General features: G+C 43.6%; 1 protein-coding gene across 1 annotated transcript in view; it reads right to left on the reverse strand.

Moving 5' to 3' along the window:
- Positions 1-17241, reverse strand: part of ALPK2 (alpha kinase 2) — a 514940-nt gene that overhangs the window by 28044 nt on the left and 469655 nt on the right. The window contains exon 13 of the mRNA XM_085630379.1: positions 11553-11601. Coding sequence (XP_085486505.1) covers positions 11553-11601 — 49 coding nt within the window. The remainder of the gene's footprint in view (positions 1-11552; positions 11602-17241) is intronic.

Raw genomic sequence — 17241 nt, forward strand, 5'->3', positions numbered from 1 at the left:
ATAACTGCTCCACTACTGAGAGGGAAGCTCCAGCGTGTTGGTGGGGTGTTAGCTATTTCAGAAGGTATGTGTGGGGAACAGAGATTGGTGGAGGGTTTTTCTACTAAAGGTGCAGGAAAGGCTACCTCCTGGAGAGCACGATGGGTAATGAGAATGCTAGAATACAAGAAGAATATGTTGGCCAATTGCTTGTCGAGGTTGCCTGTAGAGGAGGTTGTAGGAGAGGAGGACGATCACGAAGAGTTAGTGGTGGTTGTGGTAAACATGATTGCTGAGGGAAGAATTTCTCATGAGGACTGGGCAAAGGCAGTCCGGAATAAGATTTTACAAGTGGTTGGGAAATATCTTCAAAATGGTTGGCCATTGAGAGGTGACACTTCAGCTGATGCTGAATGTTTCTGTCAGGTGAATGTGGAATTGTTGCTATCGGGAGATGTGATGATGAAAGGTGATTTGTTGGTGGTTCCTACTGAGATACATGAGCGTGTGGTAAAGCTGTCCCATGAAAGCCACTAAGGAATTAGTGCCACTAAAAGAAGCATCAGGGACGAGTATTGGTGGCCAGGTGTAGATCGTGAAGTAGAGATTCATGTAAGAGAATATGTGGCATGTGCATGGAGTGATAAGTCTCAGAAGACTGTGAAGTATCCATCAGTGGAGTCAGACAAATCTGATGGTCCATGGAAGAAAATGGGCTATTGATATCACAGGACCATTGTATGCTTTGAGTAAATGGCCCAGGTATGCTCTTGTGGTAGTGTATTATTACTCACAATGGACAGTGGTGAAGTTTAATGTACATGTTACCATGCAAGTAGCGATGGACTTTTTGGATGAACTGTTTGAAAATGAAGGTGTCCCGGGGCTCATTGTCTGCGATAATGGTGTACAATTTGTGTCTGAGTGTATGAAAGAATTCTTGAGGAAAGTTGGCCTTAAACTTATCTAGGCAGCTGTTTATTAACCCCAAAGGAACAGCTTAGAGGAAAGGCGGAATAGAAAACTTAAGGATGGATTGCAGTTGGCCATAGGTAGTGGGGTGGGATATCGGAGAGCAGGCAGAGACTTAATTTGATCATATCGCACAACTCCACATGGGCTCACGGCAAAGACACTTTGAGGTAATAAGGGGTCGTAAGCCTAGAGCACTGTTGTCAAAGGATGTTGAGAAGAAGAGTGTGGTATTAGAAGGTGTGAATTTAGATGCTAATTATGATATTGGTATTTGGGTGAGAGTTTTGAAGGGAGGTAAAGTCGGCTAGTGTGAATCAAATTGTTTAGGGCCTTTACAAGTTAGAAAAGTTCACAAGTACTCTGTGTTACTCAGTGATGGGAATGTTTGGAATCAGACAAAAATAGTAAAAGATCAATCCTGTATTGTTCAGGGAAGTTAAAATTCCGGTGGAAATGTGTCCCTTCTGGTGGTGATAGTCGAAATCCATCTCTTCACGATGGTTCGAAGATTAGGTTTCACAGTAGGCTGAAGATTGAGAACTGTGCTAATGTTCTTGCTTCTTGATCATTTTTTAATGAGAATTGTGTTTGACTTAATAATGTAGAACAAGTATTTTTTCCTTGTCATTTCATTGTTTATCTGCTATTTAGTAATATGTTTTTTAAGGTAATATAATCTCTATTTATGTTGTTTTGAACTCGTCAAAGGTTATAGTGGTAAAATTGTTCTAGGAAAGGAGATGTGTAGTATTTTCGTACCCAGAACGTTGGGGTGGAAAGACTCCACCCTAGAATGTAACAATGAGGCAGTTGCTGTAAGTCTCCCTACCGGTTGAGCTGAGCTTGAATAAACCGCTTACCTCCATCAGTCTAGAGTCTTGGTTCATTTCAAGGAGTCCTGGCAGAAGCTTGATGTAGTCTGAGCTAATAAGATTTATTTCACTAGGTCTCATGCCAACAGACAATGTTAGGAACTTTATATATGTTTTGGTACTTTTAGGGAGGGGTTTAAGAAGTCTTGCTCTACCTTAAGTTGATGAAATAGGACCGTTACTTACATGGCATATGTACCTCAAGGACCTACTCTCCCAGGTTCAGTCCAGGGCAGGCCAACTCAAGGCTGCAGCCAATCAGACTGCATCCAGGGCTAAAGCCTTTTGGTGCCTCTATCCTAGATATCTGTAGGGCGGTCACCTAGGCCATCTCTTCTATGTTTGTCCCTCACTATAAAATGGAGTCAACAATCTAAAGAATTTGGATCTACAGTACAAGTGACAGTCATCCCTAGATAAAGATCTTTTTTTCTCCAGTGTATTTTGCACATTTTTATTAAAAATAATACATGTATTTTAGCAAAGAGTAGTTTTATCTTTTTTTAGGAATAGGTCATCATATCTGCTTTGGTAAATCCGCATACAGTAAGTACTGGGATGTGTTACAAGCTGAGAATATAAAGACTATTTTTTCATACCAATACTAATGACCGTAATCCTCTCCTGAACTTTACCTCGATTACACCAGGCTGGGGAATGACAGGAAGTATTTATAGCCTCCTTGAATGTGAACTCGAGGAGGGGGAAGGCTAGGAAAGGAAAGGGGTGATATTTTGTCTGATTTTTGCTCAGTCTTGTAAGAAAGTGGCACCTCATATAGTAAGAACTGGTGAAGAAAAGAGTAATTGGAGGACTGAAGATTACTGGTAAGTAATCAGGAAATGTCTGCAGATCAGAATCACAGCTGTATTCACAGGTGAGCAATAAATGACCTACGCAAGGTTATTTTGACTTAGTCATTCTGCTTCTGTACGGTTTTGGAGCACAAAGTCTAGGGTTTATTGCACAGACTACAATTGCTGTGTTCTTCTGCAAACGGCCAGGAACATATAGGTCCAGTATTTTGAGTAGAACTAACATGCTACATGTCAAGATTATGCATTCTCTTTAGTAGTTTATTTACTCTGCACTAGTTTCTCATCACATTTACCGGGTTAATAACATCTATTCTGGCTGTCATATATCTGGAAGTGGGACCATATTGGACCACTATGGAAGAGGTGTGGCGCCGCGGCCAGGGCGACTGACTCCGGAATCTGGGGATCACGGTTCAATCCCCGGCGCCGGCGGCAGATTAGCCCAGCACCATGTGACTCTGGCCAATAGCTTGCTTAATCTTCAGGCCCCCAGCGCCTAGAGACCCTTACGGGTGATTGTTCGTGCTTTACAAATGTGGATTATTATTATTATTATACAATTGCTCGTGGGACCATGTGTCACAGCACATTAAATGCCATAACTCCAAGTGTTTTGTCTGTGGCATTGTTTTACCAATACACTCATGAGAAAGGGTCCATGCTACTCTTTACATTTTATAAAAAGGCAAGGATCTACATCACACATAAATCTAACAATATCATAAATAAATGTCCTTTTGATCCCACTAGGATGGTTGAGGCCCACCAGTACCTGGAAAGACTCACACCACTTGATGGTATAACGGAAGGAGACAGAGATAGATTCTCTTTCCTAATCTTTCTCTGCTTGCCAACACGGCCTGGATGCTGCAAGGATTTTCACTCCCAAAGCAAAATCACAAATTTTATTTTTATGGCCCCTTTCCCCTAACAAAGATATTTTGTAGGTCATCTTCAGTAATCTAGCATCTTTGTGTGGCCATTTGTTGTGATACCATAAGGTAACCGCCTACAATTGTATTAATGAAATAGAATCTAATTGAATCACACGACCTATTCACAAACTGACCTTCACTATTTAGAAACTTAGGTGTGGAGGCCTCCGCCTCAGCTATCATTTCTATGGAGAGGTCTCTGACCTGGTTGCAGAAATCTTCATGCATATATGTATACATTTTAGTAGTAAATGTGGTAGGAACCGGGGGAGTGGCTGGAAAATGGGGACTACCTACTACTGAATGGGAGGGGATTATGGAGAAGTAAGGATGGACTTTCAGGGGGGTAAGTAAAGGTATATGCAAATACAAACACCCACCCACAAAAGTCAAAGCCCATTGCTATTCACAAATTGCAGTTCTCAAGTTACTGCAGCCAAAAAAGACCCAAAACAGTAGTAAATGTACTCCAGTACAGCTTTGGATAAGTCTAACAACACACATAAACACTCACAGATACTACAAAATACTCCCATACAAAATTGTGGCGATAAGGATGGATATATATATGTTATGTTATGTTATGTTATTTTTATTTGTACCGCGCACAGCTGCCCCAGCAAAGGGGCGTCCTGGCGCCCCTTTGCTGTTTATATCCATAAACAGTGTAGTGTTAAAAGTTGTTTTCCATGAAAAGGCAGGTGGAAAATGACTTTGGGGGCACTTAGCAGGGCCTCCTTACCCTCTGCTTTTGGTGCCCCCCAAAGCTCAATGAATCATGTAGCAGGCACAGCATGGTGCTGGTGCATGGACATTTTGAAAGTGTATTTTTTCTATTGTGGCCTGTGCTGCAGCCCACAGCACACGCCGCAATAGAAAACATACACTTTATGACTGCTGTGAAGGCGGTCCCATCATAATGATGGCAGTGGGACTGCTGACTTGTCGGGTGGTCCTATTTCCGCTACGATGTTGGTCGGACGCTTGTAATTAGGCCCTAAGTGTTAATAACATTTACTAAATATTTAAATAAAATAATGACTAAAAGGTGTAATTTTCAAATAGTATATTTTAAATAATGTATCTGTGTGAATAAACCCCACAATATCTATTTCTCTCGGGTATTAAGTGGTGCCCTCTTTGTCTCACCCAACTCAACAGAAAAGAAAGGTAATAGAGTTATTTTCATTGTTTCAATCTCAGCTCCAACTGCAATTGTGCACTCAGCTGAAGGAACAGAAAGATGTGAATTAGTCCTCCACAGAATAGTTTGTTTCTGTAAATATCTTCCTGGGGATGGGAGAGGCGGATGTAGGTTAACTCTTCATCAGCAGTTTCCATGAAAGGCTTGAAGTTTGATATCTTAATGAGCTGATCTCTATAAATGCATTAGTGTCCCAGCCTGGAGCCAGACAGGGCGAATGAACCACATGGGAAGCATGAGAGCTGTGAAACAGATACCTAACTGTATGAATCCATTTCTTTCTAGCTCTAAAGGGTCTGGGATTGTTTTACGAATGGTAAGCTAGCCAAGCAAAAAGGATGAAACACGATATTGCTTCACAGTGTGTCGATTTAGCCTCAAAAACAAAATGCCATTTTTGCTTTTAACCAACATTTTTAGATTGTTTTTTTATGCCTTGGTTATTGCAAAATGTTATCAAGCATTGCAAAAGAAAAATGGCTGGCAGCCGATGCCAGACCTATTGCTTTGCCAATGCTTGCTTATTTAGTGTGGTGCTTAACAAGATGCACAGGGAGATATAGGCTTGAAGGACAGAAACGTCCTGAGCCAGTACACATCTAATATGCATATTTAATCTCAGTTTAGGCTTCTCTTGTTGCGTACAATTGGCTGAGTTTGTTTTTAATCGAAATACACGTTTCCATTTTCTTTGATTAGCCGCGTGCCCAGGTAATACTGTACAAAAGTGTTAGTGCACAAGGCTACAAAAACCCTCTTGGCACTTCAGTCCATACTGGTCTTTGAAGACAAGGAGATACCAGGCAGGTGTGGAAACGTGCTATTGTTTCAACGCTTTTGTTTCAAGGCGCCACGCGCAATGAGCCCTTTACAATTTGATTTTACATCACCTCCTTGCAGACAGACACAGTTCTGATGACGCTAATTTTCATCAATGGCTTTGACAATGACCCTCATTAAATCCTACTCACCGGATTCCAACCTTCACTGTTGAGTAATTAAAAGCCCTAGGTCTCGTTTATTCAATGGAGTCTAATATTAGAACCAAGTAATTTTTTAATTCAATTATAAAGCTAAACCATTTTACTTACAATAATATGCACCCCGTTGAGAAACACATTTTAGAACGTGATACAATAGGAGTTCCACGGAGGTAATAACGCATTGGAAGAAGAAAAACACACACGAGAGATTTAGGCCGCTTACACTGCACTGCAAAACTATGTTTGAACCTGTGTGTTAAATGTTTATACGTGCCTGAGTTCACCTTAGCTGTGTAACAAAAGCCATATGTGAGGACTCATTTCCAATCCTAATTCCCACATTTAGAATTGGCATATCAACCCTCCCAAAAAGCATTTGCAAGGCTGGAAATTCTGCCAGTGTGATGATGCTTTTTGTAATTGCAGAGTTGAGATTAGGGGTGGGTTTGTGGCCCTTTTTCGCTGGGACGTATCTGCAAAAGCAGGCGATGACTTATAAGATCATAACTTTGAGGATTTCCTCACAAACCTTGCTGTTATAGTCCGATCCGGAAAATGCTTGCAAATTTACTCCTGTCAAAGGGAAGAGTAAAAGTATTCTTGGGGTGGTAGTGGGGTTTGAAGGAGAGCTTTTCCCAAAAGGGAAATACATTTTTGAGAACTGTTAATTTGCGTTTTTTTAAGTTTGTTTGAGGCACCGCACTCACTGTTGCTTGTGACAGTTTGTTTTACAGGCGGTTTAAGGGCCAGCCATTGCTGATTACTGATTAGCTTCATTGCCACTCTTACTTCCTTTTCATACGTTGGTGCATGCAGTATTTTCTTCTGCTTCTTGTGTTGCGCCCTCCCTGGAGCATGGCCCAGGTGCGCGCGTCCTTCCACCGGTCCCTTAAACGGGAGCTCGTTTTTAGGTCTCGGCTGCGAAAGGCTGCGCTTGCGCAGTCTCGCTCCGAGATTTAATGAGTTGGAGTGACTTTGAGAAGAGGGGCTTGCACCCGCCCCTCTTCTCTCCTGTTCTCCATTGGCTGGCCTCTTAAATGCTGGCCAGCCACTGGAGAAGAGGTCCAGTCACTCCGTTGAAGCCCCGTCCTTTTCGGATCGGGGGGCGTGTTTTTTGCGAGAAGTCTCAGGGAGGAGACAACAGCAAAACACGCCCCCAAATCCGAAAAGGACGTGGCGTTTCTCCGAGGCATTTTCTGCTGTGCCTCGGAGAAAGGCGGTGGTGTCCCGGCGTTGCTCCCTCACCTGATCTCCTGTGATCAGCAACCCAAGACGTTACATCAGTGGTGCCTGCGAGAAGCAGAACGAGCAGCGGAGTTTCGAAGCAGGCCTGGCGGTGAAAACGTTTTGGCTCTCTTCTAGCATGCTCTGTGGCCTCCAAGCCCAGGCGACACCCTACTGCTGAATGCCGCTCCCTAACGTGAGGCGCGCGCTTATATACCAGTGGAGGGGTGCAAGTAATTATTAATAGAAGGCGAAGGAACAACGACTTTACCGTCATCAAACACGAAATTTCATAAACTGGAGATGCTCAAAATAGAAGCGGCGCCAAGAGAACAGCAACACGTCCGCCTCAGAGCGCAGATTTTTAAACGCTGATTGATTTATCTTTCGAAACAGACAGTTATTCACCCCGCCTCCCCCCAACCCCGGTCGGGCAGTCTTGCCACGCCCCCTACTCCTGGTCCTGAGCGGCGAAGGTCTGGGCGCATGCGCAGTGCTGGGTTGCCGTTAGCCCGGTTCTTCCAGCGGTGGGGGCGAGCAAGCGCCGACGCCAGGCACAACGGTATCACCGGCAACCGGCAGCAGAGCGAGCAGCCCGGGGGAAGCAGCTGTAGCCCCGCCTTCCAGGGAGCCATGTGAAGCTTCTTGAATCGGGGAGGAAAGGCCGAAGCAGGGTCTGCTGCGGGGGTGAGTGCTGGCCGTGTCAGGGGGTGCATGGCAGGAGAAGAGGGGTGCACCCGCAGACTGGGTTACGTGTCATTGACTCTCATAGATGAGTATTGGGAGGCTCTAGTTTCGGACATCCTCTTCATCACAAGGCAATTAAATGAACGTGATAAAGCGTAGCTTAGAATATATATGCATTTTGTATATAATATGTATTGCTTTGTCCTTTTTCTTGAGTTGTAATAATTAGATGTGTACGTTCACTTAATCTTCCCCGTGCCTAACAAAGAATGATTGTGTGTCCTAATGTAACGTAACAGGTGCTATGTAAGGCGCTCTGATACCTGATTGGATTCGGGTCAAGTTCGCGCTATATAAAAACTCAGCAAAAAAACAAAAGGGTCCCTGGTATCTAAAAGAAAGTTTTGGGCTGACATGGAGGTGTGAGAACATAAGGGAAACACGAGGCAGACTGATTCACTCTTGCACTGTCAGGGCACCAACTACCAAGTGCTTTACGCTCGCCCTCGCATATGGAAGGTGGCAGACTGGCTTGGGTCCGAGCCATAACCAGACTGGGACGTGGGACATGAACCCCCGTTCAAAATTCTACTTTCCTCAACCCTGCAGAATAGGTGGAATCTGGGACGTTGCAAAATCCCTTAGTTACTGCTCAGGCGCAAGCTTTTCCACTTCCTTGGTAATAGGCTGCATTTGTTCAGCACTAGGCAGTAACCACCTTAAAAAGAACAAGCATTTACAATGCAACGGTCTCGGGATTGTTAAAGTTAGAGCTATTGGCATTGCTCATGACATTGATTTTGTTTATGTTTTTGATTTTAAAACATGTAGAGAAACGTCATTGTTATTTACAATGTCAATAGCTTAATCAGTGTGTGTGTAGGTGGCTCTGTGTGTGGGTGCAAATGAAATAGGTCTCGCATTTGAGAGTGATTAAGCTATTGACATTGTAAATAACAATGGCGTTTTTTTAAATGTCTTAAACATAAACAAAAATAATGTCATGAGCAATGCCAATAGCTCTAACTTTACCAATGCCGAGACCATTGCATTGTAAATGCTTGTTCATTTTGGTTTATGCATTAGACTGTAGTGTATGTGTTTTCCAACAGTTTCCCTTGTGTACTCTTTTGGGACCCACCCCCCCCGCCGTTCATGAGCCTTGTCCCTCTGTGTTGCTGCTAAAAGCAGGTGGTGAATGCATGCAGCAAACCTCCCAGAAATGGGGATTCAGTATAGATTTACAACCGAAAACGTTGGTCCCATGTGGCAAATCCTTCTTCCAGGGCGTTTAACTCATAATCTGCTCCAACCTAGGCTTGGCTTCATTTTATTTCTCTCCATCCATTGATCTTGACTAAAATTGCTGTTACTGACCTGCCATGATCGTTTAAGTAACTAAAGGCTACATCATTATCAATTTTCTTTTTGTGTTGTAGATCACAGACACATTATACGCCCAGGCAAGTATTGAAACACCTACCTTTCCAGTTAGTTGCAGTTAAGCTTTTTCACAAGAAGCGAGGAATTTTAGCATTTATTGTGCACTGAAAACCAAGATTAAGTCAGAATATTTCATGTCACATGTATGTATATCTGTGGCTTTACATACCACAAGCCTAGCTACATAGCAGAGTATTGTGAATACATAGTAACGAGAGGGTGGGGGTTGCTGTTGGAGAGCAGGTAATAGCAGTGGCGGGAGATGGGCGTCTACTGGTTGAGGACGTTGGGAGTAACAGGGCGCATTAGAATGGAAAAGATGTAAAGAGTTAGATCTTCTGAGGGGGCAAGGGCTGGGGGGCGAGGGGGTGATGGCTCGCAGTCTTGCGATATGTCCTGCACATAGCTTGCATTTTTCAGATTTCTTATGTGTGACATTTTCATGGTTTCAGTGTACTTATGAGGGACATTTAACGGCCAAATGTGCGACACTTAGAATGACACTTTCTCGTAAGTAAAACCAAGAATTGAAATCCATGGAAAGAAAGAAATATCACAAATTATACCCTTTTGGGCTACAAACAGCTCTAAAAACTGCAGTAAAGCACATGCAAAGCAATCTGATTTCATATTACTAAAAATATATATATTAAAGCCGGTGTGTTATATTAAACACCATGTCGGCACATTTTGTGGCAACCCGTCATATACTGTGTACAATACAATTTTAAAATAAGGACTTGCATGTTCACAGAGGCTGTCCCTTCGGGGCCTTAGAGTGCAGGTTGCTGCAAGTTAACATTGGCAGAGACAAGTGCAGCTGGCATACACCCTCTCCATTGCTGGTGCTCGCTGCTGATGGTGTGGCAGTGCCAGTCATGCTGTAGTAGACATCCCAGAGAAGGCTCTCTCTGAGCTCTGTGCACTGCTGCAAGACAGTCCCATCAACCATCTTGATTGCAGAGTTGAGTTAGTGTCGCCACCCGCATTGAGCCCGGCGGGCTGGTCAGCGAGTGCCCGCTTTTTAAAAACAGTGCACTGCTTGCCTGGAACACAATTTTCTGTGTCCTCCACAACACATGTGGTGGGCAGGCGATCATTTCTGCGTTCTGGCCGGGTCCCTACCCGGGAAGTGGCAATCTGCCTGGTGGAGGCAGCTGAGGTGGGCAGGACTTTCCAAACATCCCGCCTCAGACTCCTCCTCACTGAGCAGAGGGCCTCGCTCTACAGGCTGTAATTTGGTCCGAACGTCATTCCTTCTTGGCTAATAAACCTTGATGCTTACCGGTGCCATGAAAACTGAAAGTCGAGTTGAAACTGTGAACTGCCTGGTCAGAGGGTGATTATGAAAGCCCCAGCCTGCAGCGCATTAGTAGTCGATGTGATAGTTAAGTAAAGGAAATGTGAGGCCACAGTGTTGTTTGAACAGAGCAGGCCACTCAGCTGGGCAGCACTGCGTGCTCAATTTGGGGTGGTACCCAAGGCGCTATAATGCGTGACAAATGCATTTTAGTGATGCAGACACCAGCACTAAAATGCGTTAGTCTAACACCTGATGTGTGGTACTTGACAGGAATGCCTGTACCAACGGTGCTTAATTTATGCCAGTGTTTGCTGTCCTTGGCACCACCACATATTTAACACCAGCCTATATTTATGAGAGTCCTCCACTTTGTGGCGCTGGCTATCAATTTTTGAAAAGGTCCCATAGTCCGAGCTTTAGCAATTTGATACATATTAATACAAGCACAGCAAGGTCATTCTTTTTAGCATTGAATGACCTGTAATAGTCCAATTGACCACATCTGTTGGAGGAGTGTGGAGGTTAGTAGGTAGTTCTTCTGGTACTGGCATTTCGCAGCAATGGCAGGATAGTGATGGCCTCTCGAGAAATATCTTAGGCCCTTGCACTGATATATTTTTTTTGTTTCAAATTAAGCACTGTTGACCGGGAGTGAGGATTACTATACAAATATATTGTGCTAATAAACTGTAGCGAGGAATGATATGAATTTAGGCCTTTAATAAAGCTCCAAAAAGCTACACACAGCGCTATATGAAATTAAGTAATACAAAAGTAGGTAAAAAAAGAACCATGAAACACGTGAACCATCTCATCTTTACAGTACGGTTTATGATTTTTAGTGCTGATCACTTCAGTACATGACATAAATGCAGAACCTGAAAAATAAAGCTAGGCTCACTTATCCACTCTCTGCTAAATTTTCGCCCAGAGGAAACATAAATGCCAGAATAAATCCGAATAAATATAAATGTGTCAACCATTCAGCAGAAGAAATAATTAGAAATCTCATGAATTGTAATGCATCTTGAAGTCACATTTGTCAATTCCAGAGCCTGTTTGCATACAGTTCGGCGTTCAGCAGTGGGAGAGCACAGATGGCCGCCTCGCCTAATCAGCTTGTACTTACCCTTTGGCCAGGGTTGCTATGCCAACGTCAGTGAGCTTCATTCCTACACCTACAGGAAAGGAAGGAAAGCAGAGTTTTACATCTCATGCGGGCGCGCCGCTGCTTGGTAACACAGGCCTTCCTTTCGTGCACACCTCTGCAATCTCTCATTAGCTCATCAGACAATGCACTGGGCACAAATAACATTTATTGTATTTGCAAATTCAACATTTTTAATAGTTTGGCGTTAACCTTTTGATTTTACTAAAAATATTTATAAATGTACTTACTTCTAGAGGCCTTCTGCCAGCCCTCTTTATCCATTGGTCTGTTGCGTCATACACCTTTCTCTTGCACCCACTACAGCATGCAGCACGAGGCCTGGGTCAGCCCACTGCCGCCACTGGCTAACTTCACTGTGAGTGACGGCATTCTGCCCATTCACAAGGAGCATAGCCACACACAACGACAGGGACTTTTATTATTAGGATTAGGTTTTTGTAGCACGCACAGCTACTCAGGTGTTGCCCAGGTGCTAAGGTTCGTTAACTGCTAATTTTAAGGCTGTTTGAAGCAGCTTTCATCTTTGAACATGGCAATGTGTGCTTTTTCAGTTCCAATTAATTTTTTAGCCACATTTTTTTTTTTTTAGGTCTCGCCTGACCCAGCGCATGCGCTGGTCTGGCGAGACTTATTGAGAGGGCTCCAAAAAGTGGTACCAGGCCAGCCTGGAGCTACAGTGCATGTGCGCGGGCACGCGCGCCGCGCTTTACCGCGATTACTTTCACTTTCACGGCCGCACGACCGCTTTGATGTTTGATAGTGATCGCGATCACTTTCACTTTCGCGGCTGCACGGGCGCTTTGCATGGCCAATAGGTCTCGCTTTTGGGACCTTATAAGTATTTAGTTATGCAACTGTTGCATGGCTAAACACTTATAAGGTCCCATAGGCGAGACCTATCGGCAATGCCAATGCTTGTTGAGATTGATGAGGACCCGGTAGCTTCCACAACAGTTTTGCAAAAACTATGACAAAACAAAACAAGCATTGACAAAGCCAAAAAGCTGGCAGCCAAATCATGATTTTCTTCACCAATCCTTGTTTAGCTGGAGGATGGTTTCTCCCTGGGGGTGGTGCGGTGGAGCTGAGAGAATACGTCATTCTCATTACAAGAAAATCATCAACAGAGACTGACCACTGAAGTCGCAGCAGTGCAGCAGGAGTTCTCAATGAAGCAGATTCTGTATCACTGCCACCATTGCCGCTGGTTTCATTTGCACGGCTGTTCTTGTGTACTGTTTGGGGCCATGCACACTATGTAAACTAAATCCTGGCAATTAAAACCACACGATTATGAAGTCTGTAGCTAAGGTCAAAGAAAGGAGCTGCCTCTTTGGATTAACTGTTTCAAACCTTTTAAACGTAACTTTTTTCTGGGCTCCTCTGGGAGAAAATAACCTACAACAGCAGCCTCCCTCTGTCGCTTCAGCAAAGGATAGCAAACACTTCTCTTCCAGCAACAATCTGTCCCTGGGTAATCTTCCAGGTGCCGTACTGATCTGAGGGATGATCCCGCCATACCACTCGAGCCATCTTTTCTACTCCGGCACTCCCCAATTCCTGACAATAGAGTTCACGGTGCACCATCTTCTACCGCTCACTACGTTCCACTCGCCTCACTTATCCACTCACTTCATCCCTACTTTCACTGTCCCTTTCCCCAATCCCCCTGCTTGCACCCATCTTGATTGTAAAGTATGTCATTTCTTTTTATCTTGGAGTGTGTTACACGAACCCACTTAAATAATTAGGGGAACCTGGGATGTAGGACCAATTTAAGGATAGGTCTAGGAAGCCACCGGTGTCCGAATGATACCAAAATCAGCAAATGTAGCCCTATTGCTGCAGGTGGGTGGCAACATACCATGTCACCTGTGGTTGCAACTCTTCTCATGGGTGAGGTTTCTGGCAGGACACTGATCCCCTTTGTCCTTTATGAATGTATATATTGGAACTTATGTAGTGCACACCCAGTTGGAAAGCAATGGAGTGCTGTACACAACTGGGTGACGGGAAAAGCCTCCATTATGCTACTAAAAATGGTGAACCACCCCAGATTCTGAGCATTGCTCGTAATGAAAATTGGTCGGGCAGAGAAAACAGGGTGGTGAGTATTCTTTGAGTGCAACCTGGACCTCGGCTGTATGACAAGGTGTGAGTCGTAACTTATGAAGCACCTAAGAAGATACTTCAGCTGCCCAGGTGAGAACTCACTTTCTTTATATATAGCTCCTAATTAATATCCGACTTCTGCCATTTCTAAATGCTGCACATACCAGATATTACTGTTAATTTAGAATTCTTAATTAACCCTCCACAGAAAGTTGGAGTCTGCCTTGCCAGGATTCAAACTTATGACGCTTGAACGCTACATTTTTCAATGGGGCAAGTTCAGCTCACTGAGACATTCCTTCAGGTATACCTAACAGAATATTTATATCAGGGAAGGTATCTCTCAACAATAAGCGGCCAGCTTCCATATTCATACTAATTGTGCAAAACAATTTCTATGTTTTTTTATACACTTTAATCCACATACATGATCCATTTCAAATTATCAACACAATTCTGCAAACTATTCTACAATGTGAACATTTTCACATTCCACACACAATGTGAACCCAGAAACAATTACATATTAACATAGGATGACCAGGGGGTGTGGTGGATAATTGAGGGGTGAACAATGATGTTGTGATGTAGGATAAAGATGAGTTATGTCCCAAAGTGGATGGTGAATATCTGCTCTCATTTACCTCAAAAACTGCATGGGGACCTTCAATAAACCGTTTCTGCCACGAGACCACCCATTTCGCAGGCAGAATGTTATGTTATATGAAATCGACTTGATATAGCGCACAAATCACCCTGGGGCATCTCGGCGCTGCTTGTGGATCAAAGACGGGAATCGATGAGGATGTTATTAAATATGTGGGCTTTGAGTTGTTTCCTAAATTAACAGTAGTTTGGGCACGAACGTACGTGAAGAGGTAGCTTGTTCCAGTACACGAGGGCGATATAGGAAAAAGCCTTTCCACCGCTGCGTGTAAGGCCAGATCTTAGATTACGGCAGGGGGCACATGCTTTTATTCGTTTCTGAAGGTAGAGTGGGCCGTTGCCCTTTAAGGCATTGTATGTGAAACAGCAGATTTTAAAATGAGCGCGTTTCTTCACAGGCAACCAGTGTAGTTCTTTCAGCAGAGGCGCTGAAGAGGTGCCAGAAGGGCAGTTGAGCACAAGCCTTACTGCCGTATTTGGACATCCTGAAGATTAGATATCAGTGTTTCACTGACATTGGCCAACAGGGCGTTGCCATAATCCAGTCTGCTTATTACTATAGCCTGAACCAACGTTCTCCGGGCGGAGACAGGAAGGTAAGGATGCACTCCAGTACTGACAAACTAATTTCAGGATCTTAGATCCACTCTTATCCAACATAATCCTCAATTCACAATATCAGGGAAGTTCCGTTTGCAGCATTAAGGCGAATACCCTGTCTAGCCATGAATCCCTTCCAGAAACTCCATTATCTTCAGTAGCCAATGGCATCAAAAAATGTACTTTTCTAAAAAATAAAAGAAAAAGGTCACAAAAATATTGAAATTAACAGTTCACAGCCCAACAAGTGGGAAATCCAGAGTTTGTATCTGGGGTGTGCTGAGAAGCAGCCTTGTTGTGTACCGTGGTATTAAGTCTTATGGTCTTACCCGTCCTCTCAACAGCTTTTGATGTAACTGACCAAAGAGTTCTCTTGAATGGCATAATGACCTGCATCACAATATGGTAGCTGGATCTCAGCATGCCACCAGCAAGGCTCACCGTTAGCCAGTATCAATGACCTAAAATCTGACCTTTCTTCTTCCATGCCATATAGAGATTTATGAGTAGCTATTGCCTCCCCTTACTGTATTTGACCTTTATATTGAGGCTCTTGGGTGCATGACTGAAAAACTATGAAACATTTAAACTAACTATACATAAATGGCCCACGGGTTTACCTAAACTATCTGGAGCACAAACACTGTATAGTCAATGAAACACTTATTTGAAATAAATAAGTGAAAAACTTAACCTTGCCATGAACTCGCATCGAAAATATGGAGTCTCTGCTCTGGGTATCTGGCCTCATCCTCACCCACAAGTGACTAAACACACCACACCACTGCCACTAGTATTATGAATGGTGGGTGGCCCTTCACAAACAAATACCTGACTTCTTTATATCATGCCACTCCCAAATCCCTTCAATCTCTTCACTTATGATGACCGGCAAATCAATCACACTGGCACACACTTTTTCCAACCATATCATCATTACTAAAGACGTCAATTTGAGACAGCAGTTTTTAAAAAAGATGGCCGTGACTAATTACTGTCACAATAAATGGGACTGCTCATCACACCAGTCACAAAAATGAAACAACTGTTATCTTCTTGAGGGGCACCAAATGTATCCTATGTGGAACTCCTTAAGGTGACTCATCTTAACAAGCCCCAACTTTAAACTGAATGCATCGAAAGTCACCCGCTACATGGGCGACATCCTCCCACCTCCATCATGACTTGCAGAGGACTACAAGTAATGTGCGGTTTCCCATTCTCAACATTATCAACTCTTATCCTCCACAGAAAAGTCTTCCAAACTAAGGTCGGAATTTCTCACTTTTCAAGATTCCAAACCAGGACACGGAAGACCTCAGCAAAAATGTGCCATTCTCCCACTTCAACTTCCTTGGATTGATCGCCCAAAGTCTGTCTCCATTTGCCAAAAACCCACGTTGAGAACCACAGCTGCTTACGTAACTTCAAGCCAAGCTTAAATGCACAAAACCAGGCATCATTTAGGTAATAGACCGTGCCCCATGCATAATGATTAACAGTGACCTATGCCTGAGGAATCTAATGGACTTATAATAAACTTTCAACACCTTCAACCACATGGCCCTTGTTAATATAATATCCCATCTGGGCAGAGAGGACACATTCTAGTTCAGGTTTACATCCTATTTCCAATTCAGACAGAAAGTCATCCAAGTGGAATGGTCCTTCTGACACATGTTCTCACTTACAAGCAGAGGAGCTGAATGGGTGAAAAGTGTTGGACAGAAATGCTTGAATCCTAAACGGACGCACAAGCAAACCCATATATGTCTTAGCCCTGTTGGGTACTGTCTATGGGTCACTAAACCAAAGAGAGCTTGGGATTCACATCAAGACATGCCAGTACTATTTACTGCCACTCATTTAGACAACACATAAGTGATGGAGGGAGCCCCTCTTAATCAATGTGGGCGCACTCTGCTCCACTGTTTTTAGCTTGTCTGTACCACGAATACAAAGAGTGTTCTGTCGCCCACATTTCTTCTAGGAACATCCCTATTCCAGCCGGTGCCAGCCTGACAACAGCACCTCACATTCCTCAAACCCATGCATCCTCCAGCCAGCCAGCAACAAATAAATCAACATATTTTGTTCCTACAGCCATTGCATTAAATCTTTTAATTAGTTTTTTCACCTTTCTCTGCCTTCTCTCAAGCTTGTCAGTTTTTACAAGACTGAACCATGTGGGTGTTAGAGCAGTACCACTGTTTTATGCATTTGTGAAATTAAGGAATCAACAGCGAGGACTTTCTCCAGTGTATGTGTG

This window comes from Triturus cristatus, chromosome 2_1, assembly GCF_964204655.1.
Source record: "Triturus cristatus chromosome 2_1, aTriCri1.1, whole genome shotgun sequence".
Classification (NCBI taxonomy): Eukaryota; Metazoa; Chordata; class Amphibia; order Caudata; family Salamandridae; genus Triturus; species Triturus cristatus.